General features: G+C 37.5%; 1 protein-coding gene across 2 annotated transcripts in view; it reads left to right on the forward strand.

Moving 5' to 3' along the window:
• Positions 1–17,856, forward strand: part of CNOT6 (CCR4-NOT transcription complex subunit 6) — a 32,665-nt gene extending 14,809 nt beyond the window's left edge. The window contains exons 3-12 of one of the 2 annotated variants that reach the window (XM_071443301.1): positions 2,286–2,472; positions 5,844–5,929; positions 6,882–6,971; positions 7,078–7,146; positions 8,541–8,698; positions 9,207–9,361; positions 10,311–10,465; positions 11,430–11,660; positions 12,913–13,115; positions 13,773–17,856. In XM_071443301.1, the coding sequence (XP_071299402.1) occupies positions 2,286–2,472; positions 5,844–5,929; positions 6,882–6,971; positions 7,078–7,146; positions 8,541–8,698; positions 9,207–9,361; positions 10,311–10,465; positions 11,430–11,660; positions 12,913–13,115; positions 13,773–13,985 (1,547 nt within the window). In that variant the 3' untranslated portion in view covers positions 13,986–17,856. Of the gene's footprint in view, positions 1–2,285; positions 2,473–5,843; positions 5,930–6,881; positions 6,987–7,077; positions 7,147–8,540; positions 8,699–9,206; positions 9,362–10,310; positions 10,466–11,429; positions 11,661–12,912; positions 13,116–13,772 lie in introns of both variants that reach the window. The other variant, XM_071443300.1, reaches the window with a different exon arrangement.
• Positions 17,857–20,058: the final 2,202 nt, after the last annotated feature.

Raw genomic sequence — 20,058 nt, forward strand, 5'->3', positions numbered from 1 at the left:
CCATGTACAGGAAAGTTTTCAAGGTGAGGATATGGATGGGAACTCTTTGTGTTTTGAGATGATGAAGTGAGTGAGAGCATGAATTTAAGATTTAGTCTTTCAACAAGAAGAAGGTGAAGTTGGGGTTGATCTGTAGTGGTATTTTCTTACTATAGGTAATGTAACAACAAGGTATTAGTCCATGAAGCAAAAGTTTTCTGTTTAAAAGCACTTCTAAATTTTGCTTTGTTCTTAAGATTAAAGACAAACACCAAAGCCTCCACAAGCTGTGCAAGCTTTGAGATATTGTTGGATTCTTTAATCTTTTCTGAAAAATAAGATAATGGTCAGAATTTGTAAGCATGTATTTCAACTGGTCAGCCAGTCTCTTGATTTGTAGAGTAAATCCTGAGTTTGCTACAAAAAGTCTTTAACAGGAAATTCAAGTGAACATTTTAAGAATGAAAAAATTTTGTGACATTTTAAACTTAGGCTGTAATTTTGTGTAGATACGGAGGTTCTTTAAGCAACTGCAAAAATTGCCATGTGGGGTTTAAAAATGACTGTAGAGAAATTAGAGAAGAAGAGAAATTTATAGAAGAAGGAGTAAACAAACTGTTCTTCAAATTGTGAAGAATCTTTCCATCCAGTTCACTGAATCTGTGCCTTGCTTCCAGTACCACGTGCCTCCCCATGTGAATAGCATTCTTTACTGAAGGTTACAGATGCAGAAACCCAGTTAAATGCTGCTTCAGGAATCAGCATTATACATCAGCATTAGGCTTGGAATCCTCTTGGACATCTGCTGCTCTGCATAGGAAGTGCATTAAGTGATGGCTCTTTCCTTTCATGCCTGGTAATCTCACTATAGACTGATTCCCGCCAAGGGAGGTGCTGGAGTGGAGAGCCTGGATCAGGGATGTTGATTGGAAATCCTTTCAGCTGCAGGGCTTTCTATGATCACAGTCACCTGTTTGTATTGGGGGTGGGGGAGAGGTGCTAATTCACTTTTAAAATGCAAAGAACTCTCCATTTGTGTTTAAAACCTTTCAAAAGATTTCTTAACGAGCATTAGAGGAGCATCAATCCCTTAAGAACTGTATGCATTTGCCATGCAAAATAAAATGTGCCGTGTTTTTTGTTTCATTAATGTTCACACTGTCCTTTCCTTGCAAAGTGCTTGGTCACATAATATGGAAAGCCACAAATGTTTCAACTGATCTCATTTAAATAATGTTTTTTCATGACAGGCTTTTTTATGCTTTGTTTTGTTACAGCTCACTGGAAATTATACCACTATTAAACATTTTGCTGCCAGGGACTGAGTCCCAGATGTACATGTCTCAGTGTAACCTTCCCTGGGCACTAAATATGAATTCTTATTTTGGAGAAAATAACTTAAGGAAGGGAATTAAAAAGAGTGTGTGTTGGTATAATATTAACCAGATGGTTGTTAACCTTGATGAGTCACAGTGGGCATTTTAAAGTAGTTCCAGCTAACTTTTTGCCTTGGAAAAACTGGTGTTGGTACTCCTAAGGCCTTCGGTATAGTGAAATGATTTATGGAAATGAAAAAGGATTTACCCCTGGAGAAAAAAAAATCTTGGAGACAAAAAATATTTTGAGACCTTCTGATGATATCTCACATTCCTTGCATGCAGCAGTGTAAAAATCTTGATTCTGTCACACAAATCCATGTTTCCACACTTCAGTTTATACAAAAAAATCATACCTTTTTTAAAATATCTGGCAATAGTTGATACAGCTTTTAGTTGAATGCCAGATGGAAATCCATGTTCTCAACTAAGCATCTTAGTCACCCTAAATATAGTGTTTCTATCTGTTCTTGGCTGGATTAATGCCATAGAGTAAAGATTTTTGGTTTGAAAGATGTGCAGAAATAAGGGATGAACCAAAGCACCGTCTTTCATCTCAGACATAAACTATAATTGAAAAAAATCTGTTTCTTACACTTCTGTTAATGATAAATTCATGGTCAGCTAGTTAATATGTTTTGTCTTGTATGGAACTAGATAAAGACAGATGTTTAAGCCTTAAATATGGACAGGGAAAAACAACCTCAAGCATCCTTGGCAATATCTTGCATTTTCTCACACAATGACAAATTTTTCATCTATAAAATCAGTGATTATGGAATTTACATTGAATAAAACAATAATAACAAAACCCACAAGCAAAACTCCCCCTCAAATTCCCCTGCCCCGTACATACTTGAGAAATGTGCTATTATTGCCAAATCTATGGATTTTAAATGTCCTGTTTGCTCTTGTACCTTTCTTCCACAGGGAAAGTGAGAAGCCTAAGTTCATCTTTGTGGACACTGACCCATTTGACAGCTTTGCATCTCAGTGACAATTCCTTATCCCGTATTCCTTCAGACATTGCCAAGCTTCACAATCTGGTATATCTGGACTTGTCCTCTAATAAAATCCGCAGTTTACCAGCAGAGCTCGGAAACATGGTGTCACTCAGGTATGGAAATCCTAACAGGAGATACAATTCTTCTTTTATTATCTTTGTAGCAACAGTTCAAATTTCAGCATAAGTAAAATCCCCTTTTCTCCCTTCTTATCTCCCTCCCTGAACACTTGCTGTGGGCAGTGCAGCTCTAGCAGTACTGGCTTTTGTGTGATCTCCTGTTCTGATGTATGACAGTGCAGAATGAGCCTCAGAAGTGCTTGGTTTGATAGCAATCACCCATTTTATATTTTTCCAAATCAGGTTTCCTCTCAGGCATCTCTTTCCAGATTCTTTTACAAATATTTTATGTGATGTTTGTCTCAAAGAGTAAGTGAAGCACCAAAAAAAAAAAATAGTTGCTTTAAACTCATAGTAAGGTAGAAAAAAAGATCAGATTAGACATTTATAATTGTGTTAACTACAATGTTGTCCTCTTTATTCATATTTAGTAATTACACTTAACAATAGTCCTTGTTTTGTTTATTGTATAACAATTGCAACATCTAGTATCATCTAGTATGTCAGTATCATCTCCTCCCCACCTTTGCTGTGATGTAACTGCATTCCTGTGCAAACTGGGGAGGAGAAAAAAAATGTTGTAATCACAGCTTTCCAAGTTTTTTTTCCCTTCAGTTTTGCAATGCCAAGATGTACAAAGTTAGCCTGGAAGTGAAATGTGAATAATGGTGCCTATTTGGATTACACTTAAGGCTGAAGCATTTTACTTTGTAAAAACACTGTTACATAAATATATAAATTATTTATGTAAGAGTAAATATTTACAGGCAGCAGTCTTTTGCCCTTGACCCAAAGGAAGAGCCTTATCTTGGGTTTATTAGACAGTTGCCAGTAATTGCCTTCATTGCTTTTAATTTTGAAGATACTTCTGAACAGCTTTCTCAAATCCAGAAAATGCAGAGTCTGAAAGTAACAAGAATGTTATTAGAAGTAAAGGAATGATAGAGCAATGGACTGCCAGCACAGCTTTCATGAAATTGGAAGCAAAACAAGTTTGCACATAGAAATATCTGTCATTGCATTTTCCTCCCCTTTAGAAAAGCCCACTCTGTTGGAGAGGATTAAACTAGCTGATTAAATTGGTGCTAAAAGCTCAAATTCCAGAGCAGTTCAAGCCTCAACCTTGGAGGCTGAGCAAAGGGACCTTGCTTTTTGAAGTATAATTGGCAGCTCTGTTTTGTAGCATGTTGTATAGTTGCTTTCAACTGGAGAGGAGTCTGTTCTAAGCTCTAGTTTTTTGCATTACTATTTCAATTAAAAGCAGTTATTAGTTACAGGTTTCTTCTCTTGTTTATTCAACTCCTTGGATATTGTGAGGTAGCAGCCCTAGATTTACTGGAATAGTCTCAAATTCATCTTTGTACTTAATTAGCCTCCTTTCAGTCTTTTTCTTTTTAAAACATTTTTGTAAATGTAACACTTGTGACATGGAGATAGCTTAGCAGTGCAGAGTCATCAGTAATGTCAAGTCATTATGCATTCTTCCCAACACCACTTCTGATTTATTCTGGCTGATTCTATGAAGCTTCAGCTCTTGAATGTCCTAAGTTTCTTCTGAGGAGAGAAGGGTAAATTTTGTAAATGTGAAATGTGTAGCTGAGGTCTAGGATCACGTAAGCTTTCTATTTATGACCAAAACACAGCACTTGAGCCCAGATCTCTAGATGTGCAAAGCTGTGCATGAACCCACTGTGCTCCTCAGTTAATTGCAGCTGCTCCATTTTTTTTTTTTTCTTTACTGTAGTGTAAGTCAAGAAAAGCCCATAAGCACCTCTTATGTGTGAGAGCACATTGCAGGTCCCAGCTGGGCCAGGGTTTTGTGTTCCAGGCTGGTGTTGCTGCAGACTCTTCCCCTGGATTCTGGGAAGTTGTTCAAACTAGTGGTAATTCAACCATGGGCATTGCTGATATCCCAAGGCACAGAAATCATTTGTGCTCTCAACACTGAGAACTGATAACAGCTCTCCCAGCTCCCACACCTGGAGCTCTGGGTTTGGTCTGTACTGTAGAGCTCTCCCAAGACTCCTTTCATCTCCCTTTTTACTGCAAGTAGTTGAAAAAAGAGATGTCAGAGCAGTAGGATTTCTGATCTTTGCAGAAAAGGAGAGAAAAATAAACAGTGCAACATGTTATCTTGGAAAGCTCAGCTGTAAAACAGATCCTCTTGATATGCTTGAAAGAGCTTGAGTGCACCCCCAGTACATTTGCAGATGACACAGAGCTGGGTGGAAGGGTTGATCTGCTGGAGGGCAGGAAGGCTCAGAGGGATCTGGACAGGCTGGGACCATGGGGCAATGCTGTGAGTTCACTCAGGGGAAGTGCTGGGTCCTGCACTTGGGTCACAGCCCAGCAATGCTCCAGTTTGGGGGAGCAGTGTGTGGGAAGCTCCCTGGTGGGGGTGGTCAGCAGCAGCTGAACATGAGCCAGCTGTGCTCAGGTGGCTGAGAAAGCTGATGGCACCTGGCCTGGATCAGCCATAGTGTGGCAGCAAGGCAGGGCAGTGACTGTCCCCCTGTGCTGACACTGCAGTCAAATCCTGGGGCCAGTTCTGGCCTGCTTATGACAAGAAAGACACTGAAACCCTCCAGTGCTGTTCTGTGGAAATCAACAAGAGTTAAATTAACTCCTGTTTCCAGGTTTCCTTTTTGTAGCCCAGAAATACTTGTCCAGTCTCTAGGTACCAAGTTCTAAACACTTTTGAGCAGCAACTTTATATTGATTGATTCTATGAAAGTCTTCACTGATTAGTGGGAATCCATTTAGGAAAGTGAAAAATCTATTTTTTTCTGCCCAGTTTGTTGGGATATCCGAATTCAGGACATGAATTCTGTTCCTGTCTGTATATTGCTTTTGTGAGTTTCAAAGCACATATTTTGTCTTATCACTGAAATTATGAACCCAAACCAACAGAAAATTACTGCTGTAAACGACTAGTGCATGGTAATTCCATAGTTGTGATCATGCTGCCATGATCCTGGATTTTTAAATTTGATTTCAGGGATATCATTTCCTTTTATTTCTTAATCACAGCTGACCTGTTTCATGGTCTGGTTTGTCTGAGCTGTTACTGCATCATCACTTGTAGATACTAAAGTGTTTAATTATTGCTAATGTTCACAAAGTGTCTGACTGTTTAAGATAAACTCTCCACACAGATCCTTTCCTCTGTACTTCAACAGAATGTGTTTTGTCTGATGTATGTGTCTGAGTACAGTAGCATTTCCCTAACAATTGCTGTTTAGTCTCTGAATTTTTCAATATTGTGGTTTGCTACTATATTGATTCTCTTCTAGTTCAATTTTTGTACTGCTGCAGATAAACATTGCTCTGTTTTCAGACCCATATGATTCTTGCTCTGTCTACAGGGAACTACATTTAAATAACAACCTGTTACGAGTTTTACCTTTTGAGCTGGGAAAACTGTTCCAGTTACAGACTTTGGGTCTGAAAGGTACTGCTGTTTTTTTCTTGGTGTCTGTGCTTCTTTAGTGATACTGCTGCTGAGCTGTAATGATTGTAGTCTGCTAGTTCATAAAATGTTACTGATTAGCAATCCAGATGTAGCTGCTCACTCCACATTTATAAATGCTGTTACTTAGGGATTATTTAGAAAAATAACAGGTCTGGCAGAACAGTGCCCATAGAAAGAGGTTTCCTTTTCTTTTTGCAGACTGTGCAAAAGCTTTCTGTTGCTTGCATGGGGTTTGAATGCAATTCTGTTTTAACTAAGAAATAGTCTGTGGTTAACTGTGGTACATCTCCAGCCAGAAAGGGAACATCCTTTGTACAGCTGCAGGGTCATGCAAGCAGCAATTTGAGTATTTTTCTTTTTTTTCCCCCCTCTGAACTTTATGGATTCTAGCTATAAAATTGCTGACCTTGGGAAATTTTGAGTCACAAAATCAGAAGCACTGATAGATGTAATACCTCTATACACTGTTAAGTTTCAAAAGTCTGTTTAACTCCCCCTTAAAACTGGGCACTTGCAGTGTGTGTTGTCCATGACAACTTCTGCAATCTGCTTATGTTTGGCAGATGGCAGAGTCTCTGCTGAGGTCTGACTGTCAGATCAGCTGCTGGGAGATGTTTCACACTGAGCAGAGGTGGCTCCTGTGTTTGTGCTCATCAGCTCTGCCTGTTGTACCACAGATTTTTCACTGCTCTTAGTCCAAGCACCACCTTTGGGATGCCCAGTCCCACAGCAGAATCAGCAGGGAATGTTGTTAAACTTCACCAGGGCTGTCCACACATCCAGAGTTTTGTGGGGCTGAAGACCTGAGATCTGAAATCCCAAAGTAGTTCATAGCAGATCTTGTCTCCAAGATGTCAGCTTTCAACACTGATACACAAGTCTGCAATAGTTCTGTGTATTTTATTCAATATTCCTGTGAATTGGTTTGTAGGAAACCCACTTACACAGGATATTCTGAACCTGTATCAGGAACCAGATGGGACACGACGGCTACTGAACTATTTGCTTGATAATTTGGCAGGTACTGCAAAAAGAAGTAAGTGATCATTCTTCAAACATTTCTTTCTGCTGTGTTAAATAAATGTGATTATCACTTGTTGTATCTCTATTTTAAAATGTTCCCATAGTTTCGACAGAACAGCCACCTCCAAGATCCTGGATTATGTTGCAAGAACCAGACCGTACAAGACCAACAGGTACTGGAACACTTCAAGGCTTTCTCATTTCTTCTATTTTCCTTTTAATAAAAGCTGTTGATCTTTACTGGAAAAGAAGTTAATGCTTAAATTAACCAATCATCTGGGCAGTGCTGACCAGCCAGCTGAAGTCATTCAATCCCAGTTGGAACACCTGTTCCAGATTTACCCATCTTTCACTCTAAAGTAATTTATTTTTAATTAAGGTCCCCCTCACAGGAATTGAAACTGTTGGCCACAATTAGTTAAATGGTGGAATTATAACAGGCTTAATTTAACATTTGTTGAAGAATAAAAAAATTGAAGCATTTGAGCATGATTTCTAAAAAATGTACAGTTAAGTAACCAGGGTATCATCCTTGAGTCAGCATTTTTCGTGCTGTTGGGATTCAGGTCATGTTTAATTCTTTGCTATTTTTTTTCCTGCATAAATTGTTTAAAACACAGTTTTTTCTATTTAGCTGCGCACCAAAAAATCTTAGTGAATTTCTCAATTATTGCAGTGTCTTCTCTTTCAAGACTGATAATTCTCCCATTATTAAGGTGATTGCTTCAAAGATCACGATGTTAATGCAGTTTCTGTTTTGCTGTCACCTATTTATTGGTTTTCAAAATGCTATACTTTGACCCCAATCAGACCAAGATTCTTTTCTTCAATTCTCTATATCTTCAAACAGTGGTCTTGTTTCTTTTTTCAACATTTGAGAGGAGCTTCCGAGTATCTCATTGTTGTACTGCAAATTCTTTAAGTGCTTTTTAAAAACAAACCAGCCTATAAAACCCAGCAAAACAACCCCCCAAATCCATGCTGCTGGATTACCTGTTGAGTTGCCCCTCCCTGTCTCATTATTGCTCCGGTTTCAAATTAATACAGAGAGGAGATATTTCTTGTCTTATGCCTGAATGGCTTTTTGAGGGGTTAATTTGCCTTCCCTTTTTCTTTGTGTGAAAGGATCCTCACCCTGCCTATGGATCTGTTTCAGTTTGTGGTGGCAATAATTAAGGTAGATTTTAGAGACTCTAATTGTAGACTTGCAGACCTTTGTGTAGCTGGCAGATACAAGTGTTCAAATACACTTACTTTGTTTTGGGTTTTTCACAGTTCAGCACCACTTAGCAAGATAAAACACATTTTTCTGCTCTTCGCTGTGTTAAGCATATAAAGGGGGGTGTTTGTTTCCTAATTAAATGCTAGAAGACAGCTGCCATAAGTCCAAACATGTAATTTGTCTCCCTAGAAGAGCTAACAATTTTTTTAGCACCGATACACATGCTGTGTTTTGGTTGAAACAAATGAAGTGTGAATTGATAAATTCGCAGAAGACAAAAGTCAAGAACATAATTGTATTTTTTTTTAAATCTATCAGTGTGTAAGTAAAATTATTGTTCTGCAGCCTTGTTCTCTGTCATGTGTTACAACGTCCTCTGTGACAAATATGCCACCCGGCAGCTGTATGGCTATTGTCCATCCTGGGCCTTGAACTGGGAATACAGAAAAAAAGCCATTATGCAGGAAATACTGAGCTGCAATGCTGACATCATAAGTCTGCAGGTAAAAAAAACATACACCATTCTTTCTTTTCCTTTTCTATTCCCGTGTGCTGGTTTCTTCACATTAAGTGTATTTTTAGTAAACGGTCTGTTTTCAAAACCTTCTGCAAACAAAAGAAAAAGTGGTGTTTAGAACATTATTTGTTGCTTGACATCAAAAGAAGGCTCTCAGCCCCCGCAGTTGGAATGAGAACCAGCAGCCCCTGATCAAAGCAGTGTTGGTGGGGGTGTCTTTGTGCCTGTGTGTGTATGTGGGGCTGTAATTGACACATTTTCAAGTAAGAGGCTTGAGATAATCATAACTCCAGGGATTACAGAAATTAATTTATATTTTCTTAAAATAAGGATATTGCTCTTGAATTTGCATTCTCTCATGTACTTAATTTTTAGATTTTTTTCCCCCTTAAATCTAATTTGAAAGTCATTTACACTTCTGAAGAGTCTAAATAATATCTGTCTTCTATATTTCGCTAATAGAACGTTCATGCTGTGCTGCCTTAACTTTGCAGGAGGTTGAAACGGAGCAGTACTACAGTTTTTTCCTGGTAGAATTGAAAGAACGTGGCTATAATGGATTCTTCAGTCCAAAATCTAGAGCTAGGACAATGTCAGAACAGGAAAGAAAACATGTTGATGGTTGTGCAATATTTTTCAAAACAGAAAAGTAAGTGATGTGGTTTGCTGAGCCTTCTGTTGTCTCTTGCTGTCTTTTACATAATTTCTCAGGTGGCTCTTACAATTCACACAGTTGGCCTTTAACTGTCCTTTTCTAGCCAGGCAAGGTTTTGATACAGAGCATTCCTACCCCTGGAAAGACTGGTTTATATGACAGAGATCATTCTGTGTGGAACTAGCAATAAAAATATAACCTTGAAATATTGAGTTGAATGACATTTCATTCTGTTTGAGCAGTGCTGGTTGGGAGTTCACTGAATTATCCTTCACTTGTTGAGTGTAATGATAGAAAATGAAGGAAATAATGAAAAAATGAAGCAGATTTTCTTGCCTTTTTTTTGAGTAAAGAAATTTATAATTCCCCAAATTGCAGAAATAAGGCCTCAGATGACATTGATTTTTTTTATACATTAGCCTTTGCTAAAGCAAACAACAAGGGATTACTTCACACTTCTGTAAAAAAACCCTAATCATTTAAGAGCTGCAGGTTGTGTTATATTGCACTGTACAGCTTTGGATGTGATGGTAATAATGTCCCTTCCTACTTCCATTGCTGTGTATCTATAAGTAAATGTAGGTGCCAGGTTTGCAACCTAGTGGCTTGGAAAATTATTTACTCCCTCTCTGTTAAATCTGCATATTTGAACTAGGAACAAATGCAGAGTTAGAAACAAGCATGACTTTTCTAAAATACCTCTCTCTCTCTCAACAAAATATTTTAATTGTAACTAAGGTACTAAAAACTACATGAAAATAGTTTTCATTGCTATGAAAACTATATCACTTGATTTTAATTTAGGATTTTATGAAATTATGTGACTGGCTGAGATTTTCACATCATAAATGTGTTTGAGCTTTAATTAAAAGGAGAATTACTGATAACATTTCCAACTGTATCTGGCTGCTGAAAACAATTACATATGATGTTTTTCTTTCAGATTTACTTTGGTCCAAAAGCATACTGTTGAGTTCAATCAACTAGCAATGGCAAACTCAGAAGGTTCAGAGGCTATGCTGAACAGAGTTATGACAAAAGATAACATTGGAGTCGCTGTTCTGTTAGAACTGCGAAAGGAATTGATAGAAATGTCATGTAAGTCCCATTTCATTTATTTTTTAAATAGATGGTATTTTGTAAATGAAAAAAAATTACTCTTGTTATAATAAAGAAGAGAAGCTAGGTTCTGCACATGAATTTGGCTTTGCAGTTTGTATGTTCAGGCAAATTTATTCCCAAAAAGGATTTTGGGGAAAAGTCATATTGCTTAAATGATGAGGTTTTTTTCCCCCTACTTGTTTTGCTAAGGAAAAAAAGATATAAAAACTTAAGTGATTTTGTTGTTTGGTTTTCGGGTTTTTTTCTTAAAACTGTGTACAAGTATCAAAGAATCAGGTGGTGTTAGTTGTGTGTTTCTGGATCATGTATCTCCATCATTTTAACTTATTTTCTTTGCTGTCATGCCTAAACAAACTGTTTGTTCCACCCTGTCATTCTTAATTTAGGAAATGTAAATTGGCTTTATAAGTATCACAGTGGGAACCTACTCAACCTGTGTTATATTTATCCAAATGATATTTTATTAATTCAGGTTGTAGCAAACAAGCCTTTTAAGAAACACTTCCAGCAAGAGAGGTAACTCAGAATGTGGATAACTTAGAATTCAGAGCTTGCTGCCTAATAAGATATGAACAGAGCCTCTTTGCTATCAGAGCCTGAGGAAAGCTGCTGTAATTTTTTAGGAAAACATTATTTGCCTGTAATTAGGATTATCCATTACTTATGTTAATATTCAGTGAATACAAAAGCATTACATTTAAGAAGATAGTCTGTTAATGGTCTTGAATGTGAAATATCATTCCTAATGCCTTCTATCAACTGAAGCACTTGTTAAATGTAAGAGGAGTTATCTGACCCTCTTCATTCAAATGGTTTTAACCCTCTTGAGGTCATATGGTATTTTTTATTTTTTGTCCCCATAAACATTTTGTTTAAATTTTTATAATAGTGTTTTCTGTCACTGACTGATTTTAAATAAATAACTGATTTCAAATTTTAGCTGGAAAGCCACATCTTGGGATGGAAAAGCAGCTAGTTCTTGTAGCTAATGCACATATGCATTGGGACCCAGATTATTCTGATGTGAAGCTGGTTCAGACTATGATGTTCCTGTCTGAGGTAAAGAACATTATTGACAAAGCTTCTCGTAGTCTCAAACCTGGTGTTTCGGGAGAGCTTGGAACCATTCCACTTGTACTGTGTGCAGATCTCAATTCTCTACCAGACTCTGGTAAGAGTTCTATTTCTTATTCTTTTGACTGTTTCAAGTGCGTAACAATTGTAAATTTTTCTGTTTGGAGAATGCATTGTTTGATAATATCATTGTTTGATAATATAAGCTCGAAGGGAAGGGAAGGAGGAGAGAGAACTGTTTCATTTGTGAGTGACCTTGTTGCTTGTGCTGTACTAAAGCTGTATCTGATCTTTCAGAAGCATTTCCACTGTGATTTTGTTCCCTGTTTGTTCCTGTATTTTAAAACATCTTCCAAAAATAACTGGAGACATGAGTGTGTTGCTGATAATTCGGTTTTCTTAAAATTAAGTGTGAAAAGATATTTTACCTTTAAATTTGCTACCATACAATCATTTTCTGTCATGTTTTAGAACTTCTAAAATTCAATACATCCTTTTCAGAAGGGGACTTTTCAGAACTCCTTATTAGCATGGCACTTTGTTTCTTGACTTGGTGGCAACTTTATAAAGTGCAAGGAAAGAACACATTCAGTGACTGCCACCTTACTTGCTCAGGTACCCAGCTGAAGTGCTGTACTCAGGAGCCATCCTTCATCTCCATTCCTGGTCCCCTTCCTTCTGGCTTCATCTTGGCAGCTCTTAACAGCTCTTAGGGCTTTAAGGAGCAGTTAGTGCTCAGCAGTAATGGAAATGGGATTCTTTTTGATCCAAGGGAGGCCAGTATCACTAATGGTGATTGCAATGACCAGTTCACATGTCTGGTTGTCTTCAAAACAACTTTACTGCTTCTTTTAGCAGAACTTTAACACAGCTATTCTGACATTGAGGCACAACCATCGTTTTCTGTGACACAAATCTAATCAATTTGGCTTTGCAGCCTCTTTAAAGTTCACTTCTTTTGAAGTAGTGTTTCAGAAGTTGGCTTTTTTGAAACACTTTAGCTGAAGAGCATTAAACAGCAGGACCTGAGCATAAAAACAAGAAGAGGCAGCCAATAACTAGCATTGATAGAATTTTACTTCTGATTTTTTTCATCTTCCCCTTCCCAATCTATGCCTTATTAATCTTCTCTTTTTTTCTAATCAAAGTGTGTCACTTTGTTCTAGGTGATACTTGCTCTTGATACACTTTGCCCTGCAGTATTTTAAAAGAGCTGCTGTTGATTGTACTGTGTGTTGTTAAGGTTTTGGTTACATAAAGCCTAAAGCTGGATGTCTGACTTGAAGTACCTACACTTATTTGCTGAATGTTTGTTAATACCTTCTTGTTTGTAATGTGTCTCCTCACAGGTGTTGTTGAGTACTTGAGCACTGGTGGAGTGGAAACAAACCACAAAGATTTTAAGGAACTGAGATACAATGAAAGTCTTACTAACTTCAGCTGTAATGGAAAAAATGGGACAACAAATGGAAGAATTACACATGGTTTCAAGTTGAAGAGTGCCTATGAGAATGGTCTAATGCCTTATACAAATTACACATTTGACTTCAAGGTAAGGACTTGCTAATATTTTGGAAAGGTTTTCCATTTTCAAGTGTAACTAATGTGATTTGCTCTATGAAGTTGTTATATAAGTTAATCTGTGTAGCTAAGTTCTCCAAGTTTATACTTAAAATATAGCAAACTAGAATGCCCAACACTTCAGTCTCCTAAACACCATCTTATTCTTTTTAATAACTTGCAACAGCTTTGCAAGAGTTGGGGTGCTCTTAACCATCCCTGTAAACAGAAGGAGTTTGTGTTTTGATACTCCAAGCTAAATGACAGGGGCACTTAAGCTGTCAAGTGCAAGGAAATAATCCATGTTGCTTCTGGAAAAGTCTGAGCTCTCTGTTGGGGAAACAGAGATTGGTTTTTTTCCTCTTAAAAATCAGTGAAATGTGATTTGAAGCTCTCTGGGAGGTTGGAAATTGAAACCCACAGAAGCATAGCAGAAGTGATAAAGGGTGGCCTTTTCTTTTGTTTTCCTAATCTATATTGAGCATCCCACTGGATATAGGAAGAAGAAATCTCCTAAATTGTGATGTGCTATAGAGAAGGAATGGGATATTTCATTACTTGTAACACTGAGCTCACCTCTTGTTTGGAATAATAACTTAAGACAACAATAAATACTAACAATAATCTTTTTTTTCCCCTCTTGTTTTAGGGTATTATTGATTACATCTTCTACTCTAAACCTCAGCTAAACATACTTGGCATTCTTGGACCTTTGGATCATCATTGGTTAATAGAGAACAATATAAGTGGTTGTCCACATCCACTCATCCCTTCTGACCACTTCTCACTTTTTGCACAACTGGAGCTTTTGCTGCCTTTCCTGCCTCCTGTAAATGGAATCCATCTCCCTGGCAGGAGGTAGTCAAATACATTTTAGAGGGCAACCTCAATCTAACTTGTACAATTGTAAAATCTGAATATAGAGGAGTGAGGTATGGCCAACAGGGATTTTTTTTCTTAATAATCTTAATCTTAAATCTAATTATTTGCTAAAGACATAGTAAAAGCCAGGTGCTATCAACAGACACAATTCTGAGCCCAATATACTTTGTATACTGTTCCACAGCGATTGGTGCATTTGCACCTTTCTTTAATACATTGCAATTAACCTTCCTGTTTCTTTTCTCCAACGTGACATTTTCATGCCTTGAAATAGGGAATTGTTATACAGTGTATTCTCTTTGCACAGTTATCTGTAGCACTACTTTTTTGAGGCCAGTAGGAACATCCACAGAACATTCTCCGTACTTCACTCCCTCCTTTTTCAGACTTGTTTGTAAAATATAGAATTTGAATTTAGCCTTTATTGATTGTATATGAACAACAGAAAACCTGATTTATGAGATTTTGTACTTTAAAAAAAAAAGAAAAATCAGATTTGGAAAATGATTGTATTGTAAACTAAGGCTAAATTTTTATCTGTTTTCATGTGTTATAAAGGCCAGCGTGTAAAAGAGGTTGTCACAGGTTTTCTCTGCTAATGATTTGCACTGTTAGGGTTTCGTTAGCCCTTTTATACTACTTTTTATGTTCAATTGAGAACGTTGCTTTCAAAATCCAAACCTATAAAATATTAATGTCTTACAGAGAGAACGAAATACATTCTATTTCTGATAAAAAAAAGAAAGAGGCATAGAGTTCTCACAGAACAGATAAGCTGAGCAGTGAATATAAGTAGACCTGAATGGATTGAAAGTTATTGCTGATGTGTACACAGTCAGACATTTTTTTCATCTCTGACTTTTGAAGTAAAATCTAGGATACTTGTGTACAGCTTCTTCATTTCTGTTTTAAATATTTGTCCTATCTCCACTGTGCCTGCTTAAATTTGTTCTCAACTAGCACTGCCTGTGCATGCAGAGAGATCCTGTGCATCCTCTTTTATTTTTTTAAATAATGTTAACATTTGTGAAAATTTTATGAAGATACTTTTGTATAAGCTGTGGCATCTTTTTTCCTTTGTGAAGCATTGAATATCACACTTTGGAACATGTTCAGGTTATGGGTACACAGTTTCTAGCTTCTAATGCCCATGCACTGCTTCTTTCAGTGTCATTGCACAGTGCCGTTTTTCCCACTAAGAGTTACTATCATGTGGATTCTCTTTCGTTTGTGTGTTCCTCAGTTTCTGAAAGTATAATTCCTTGAAGATAAAATCCTAGCCCTACATTTTCTATTAATGAAGCAGTGTAAAATAAATGCATCTTCAATACAGGTCCCAAAGACAATTCTTCAGATCATATTTTAAAGTGACCAAGTCTTATTTTAAAGTGTCAAGCAAGACCGAAGTTATAGTGTACCCTCAGTGCCATTTGTGTCATGAAGCCAAGTAAATAACAGCTTACAAATTTAACTTGTCTATTTGTATCCTAAAAGGGAGAATTCATCATCTCCTTAAACTAATACAACTTGAATAATAAATGTAAAAAAAAAAATTAATAATGGAGATAGAGCTTGGTCTTAAACAGCTTTTGTTTCAGCTGCGGGCAGGGAAGCAAAAGGACACTGAGCATTAAGAGAAAACTTTCTAAATATTGTGAATTTTTTATATATAAGAGAATTGATTGGTAATAATGATTCAAAATTTTATTGAAAAGTATCAGCACACAAATGTGCTCAAACCGTTCTGTTTTAAGCTCAAAGAAAAATTGCAAACAGTTCGGATGTGTAAAATGTACATTTTAAAATTTCAATACGAGAAATTTTGATCTTGAATCCTTGTCTGGGACCTGATCTCTTGGGGTTATCTTGTTTTGGTTTTAGTTGTAAAAACATCAAACATGTCCAGTTTATAATCAGTACATTGAAATGCTGGTAGTATTGCTGTAGTAGATTTAATGCGTAGTGTTATTTTTTTTCTGTTTGTTTTTTGGGGTTTTTTTGTAAAGTGTGAATAAAAGGTGTTTTACTCATGTTTCCTTAATGATGTCTTGGTAATGTACATCATGACAATTTCCAGTAATGATGAGCCAAGTTAGCTTGTCAGACTAAGCAAACTATTTTTCTTTTCTGATATCTGGATTGTGTAAGAAGTCCAGAAAGCTTTACGGAAGGGGAAGGGAAGCACTTACTCATTTTGTATTTTTTTAGAGGGGGATAATTTACTTTAATAGATGCTGGAGCTTGAGTGCACTTGTTAGATTCTAAAGGTTTGAGCTTTATCCAGTATGTGTTCTCCTCTATTGCTTAGTCTTAAAAAATATTTGAATTTATGACAGCATGTGAAAATATGGCCCCTTGTGCTTTTGGAGACACAACTGTTCCTGCTTAGTCACCTTATGGTCTAAGGGTCCATTTGAATAACCATTTCCTCCAGCTTTTATAGTAGTCCATCAGGTCCTGATTGAAAACCCTCTGAATCCATTGAAGACACTCCTTTGACTTCACTGGGTTTTAACTGGACAGCAGCTGTGACTCAGGGGCTGAAGGAAGGAAGGAGAAATGTTTTGAAAATAGGGAAACACCAGATGGCACCAAAACAGAGCTGAGATAAACTTTGTCAAACAATCTCTCAAAGAAAATACATTCTTGTGTCAAACAAATCTAACTCTAAAGTCTCAATTTCCAGCTATAACATAGAATAAGGCAATAAACCGTGTCTTCACAAAATCAAAATGTTTGCTTCATAGTTTTTAACATGAAATGGTTATTTGCAATATTTTTATTCAAGGTGGTTTTGGGTGTTGCCATAATGTACCTTCAGTGTTCTTGTTGTAAAAGCACATACAGCAAAAGTCACAGAACATCCTTGGGGTTGAAAGGATTTATTTAGGTAAGACCAGGCTTTTTTCCACTTAAAATACACTCTGCCATATCTTGTCTAGTTTTATTTACATTTACCAAGAGTTCTGGGTGTCAAAGTGTAAATTGAACTACACCCTTAACTAAAACAATTGTTTAGAGTACAAGACTAATACCACAAGTTACTGCTTTTAACATAACACAAGTAGGGGGGAAAGAGCATATAAATTGGTGTGTGTTGTAATTATTTTGTCCTTTTAGCAGCTTTAAATTAAAGATAAATTTGGCTAGCATTGGACTGAACTGATTTTAAGAACATTGTATGCATCTTTGATATAACTTCAGCAAATCTCTCAAGGTTGTTTTTGTTTTTTTTAATAGCAGGCTTAGAAAATAGCTTATGCTTTGCTTTTTCAACCATGCAAAACCTGCATGAAAGACAAAATAATTGCAACACCATTATGGGGGAGGGGGAAAAAGAAAACTAATTACACTGTAAAACTTTGAAAAGTTCAGTTAACCGCTTCAGTAGCAAAGCCTTTCTCATCCAGCCGGACACAGTATTTTTTAGTATGTTAATTGCTATTCTTTTCTTTTGGTTGCATAAATTTGTAACACTTAAGTGTCTTGGTATGTTTAAGTAGTGTCTAAAATAGAATATCTTAGTCTTTATTCACAGTACTTCTGTATAATGTGTAATGCACTGGACTAACTCTTGTTTACCATTCATGTAACAAAAACCAGCACATTATCTGCACTAAGCTCAAAGAATGTTGCATTTGTCTATAGGCAGCTCTTCAATAAGATAAATGGGAAACTGAATATGGTCTGATGGTAAACAAGGGCTTTTACTGTTCTCTTCAGTGGAACTTTCTTCTTGGTCAAATTTTAACTAGTTAGTATTATATTTATATACAGGGTCTTCTTTTTCTTTACCAATGTATTTTCCTACTCATAGCTGACCAATAAATCCAGTATCTGTTTCAAACCTTCTTGAAGTCTAATTCATATTTTAACTTGATTAGTAAAGGTCTTCCTCAAGAGTTACAGCCAAAGTGAGTGAAGTGTGTGAAGGGTATAATGGAAGCATAAGGAACTGGTTAATCCCAGAAGAACCCTGCTGTGCTTCCTGATCTGCACACCAGAAATCTGCTCTGCTCACTTGGGTTTGGATTGCAAAGTGAAGGCATGATCAGAAGTGCCTCCAGAGCTTGTGGAGAACCCTGTCCAAACCTACTCAGAGCTCAACTCCTCGTGTTCATAGCTGGCCACCCTCTGACCTTCCAGGTCAGTCTGTAGGATCAGCTGTGCAGTGGAGCTTCTGTCTCAGTCCTGTAGACCCCGCTCCTTCCTTCCTCTCACTGCTCCAGAAGCACAAAGCAGACTTGGGGTCTGACAGCAGGAAGGGATTCAAATACTCAGTTTACTGTGGGAGGGAAACAAGGTGAAGACTTTTCCAACTTCTTTTTCAGGAATGAGATGCAGCAAACTCTTGTCCTTGGTGTATTTTCATACCCTGTTCTTTCTCTGCGGGTGACGCTGTCTCAGTGTCTGTAACAGCCTCACCACATTTGGTGTGATGTGATGCCACTGTGATCACTGGCAGCAGGAAACATCAGACACCTGAGCACACTTGTGTGTGTGTGGAACACTGAGGCACCCAATACCTCTCCTGGCACCACTGCCCTCCTCAGAGCCCCTGTTCTGTCTGTTGGTGCTGATTTGCTATGAAATAAATGATCGAGTTCAGTGTTCCCATAAATACCGCAGGCCCCACAATGTTCAGCTTGTTTGTAGGTTTAAAATGTGCTCTCAAAGCAGCTGTAAGTCCCCAGCAGTGTGGTGGGTGCCTTGCAGGCCTAGCTATGATTTCTCCTTGGTTTTGTGTCTTGGGTGAGATGTTAATTCCCAACACATTTGCAGGATTGCCACTAGATGGTGTGGGAAACACAGACTTGAGCTGCACACAGCCTGAACCTACTTCAGTGCATGCACAAAGTGTGGCTTGTAGAATTATTCTGAAGAATATTTGGGGGAAGTCAGGCTCAGGGATGAACCTTTTCTAGTGGCTGCAGCTGGTTTGGTAACTTCCATACCAGCTAATTCTGGTTTTATAAATCCAGCTGTCATGATGGGAATGAAAGGGACCTACTTGGTCCTTGGTGACAAAATTATTCAGTAGGGCCTTCCCTTGTTGCATTAATCAATCTACTTAAGGTTATGTTTTCAGATGAGTGCAGTTGTTGCATGGTTCCAGACTGGAGTTTACAAGCTCCTAAATAGAATCTGCAAACCTGACGTGTAAGTATGGGGAGAGCTGTTTGTAGGAAACTGCCAAAGCTAACAGAGAGGCCAGTGTCCTCTTCAGAGAATGTGGGGAGGAAACAGCACCTCTCCCTCAAAGGCAAAGGGCTGAGCTGAGCCTGTGTCCTGTCATCAGCCAGGTCAAAGAAATCTTGTCTTTGCTAAACTTTAGTAAAATAACTGGAGCTAATTTAATAGAATTGACTACACAACCTCTCTGGACAGACTCTGGTTATTGGTCCTTCATACCCCATATCCACTGTCTGTTTAGTGATGGAAAAAAAGTAGGATTTGGGCCTTCTAGGGTGAGAATCTCCTAAATCAAGGCAGTTGACAGTGTGGCTTGTCTTTTCTACTGGCACTGGTGAGGCAGAGGAACCTTAAAACCTGTGGAATTGAGCCCAAAAAGAAAAAGTTAAGTGGAAAGGACAAGACTCAGCCAGGTACATGAAGTGACCTCTTGGGAGAAGCCATACTTCACTAAATGTGTGTTCTGGTTCATTCCTTGCTTTCCATCCTCCTTTCCTAACCCAAAGGCAGTAATGGTTTACTCTGTATATGTTCCCTTACTCTGTATGGAAAGCAGTAAATCTAATTAAGTTATTTATGGGGATCTTTGGTACAGTTCAATATTTTCTTATTCCAAAATAAGCCTAGTGTTCTCACAGTTTATCAGTTTTTAAAAGATAAGACAGTACATTTTGGTTAAATCTTCCTCTTGTATCAGTGGACAGCACTGATTTATTTAAAAATGCTAGGTATTTATTGTAAAAAAGCACACACTACAGAAAATAAAAACATACATACCCTCCTTCTGGGTTTTAGTGACCACAGAGATTTAAGTAACACAGAGGTCACTTGATGAGGCTACACTTTTTTTTTTTTTAATA

This window comes from Agelaius tricolor, unplaced genomic scaffold (genome assembly GCF_023055355.1).
Source record: "Agelaius tricolor isolate 1412-34295 unplaced genomic scaffold, bAgeTri1.0.p SCAF_18, whole genome shotgun sequence".
NCBI classification, from domain to species: domain Eukaryota; kingdom Metazoa; phylum Chordata; class Aves; order Passeriformes; family Icteridae; genus Agelaius; species Agelaius tricolor.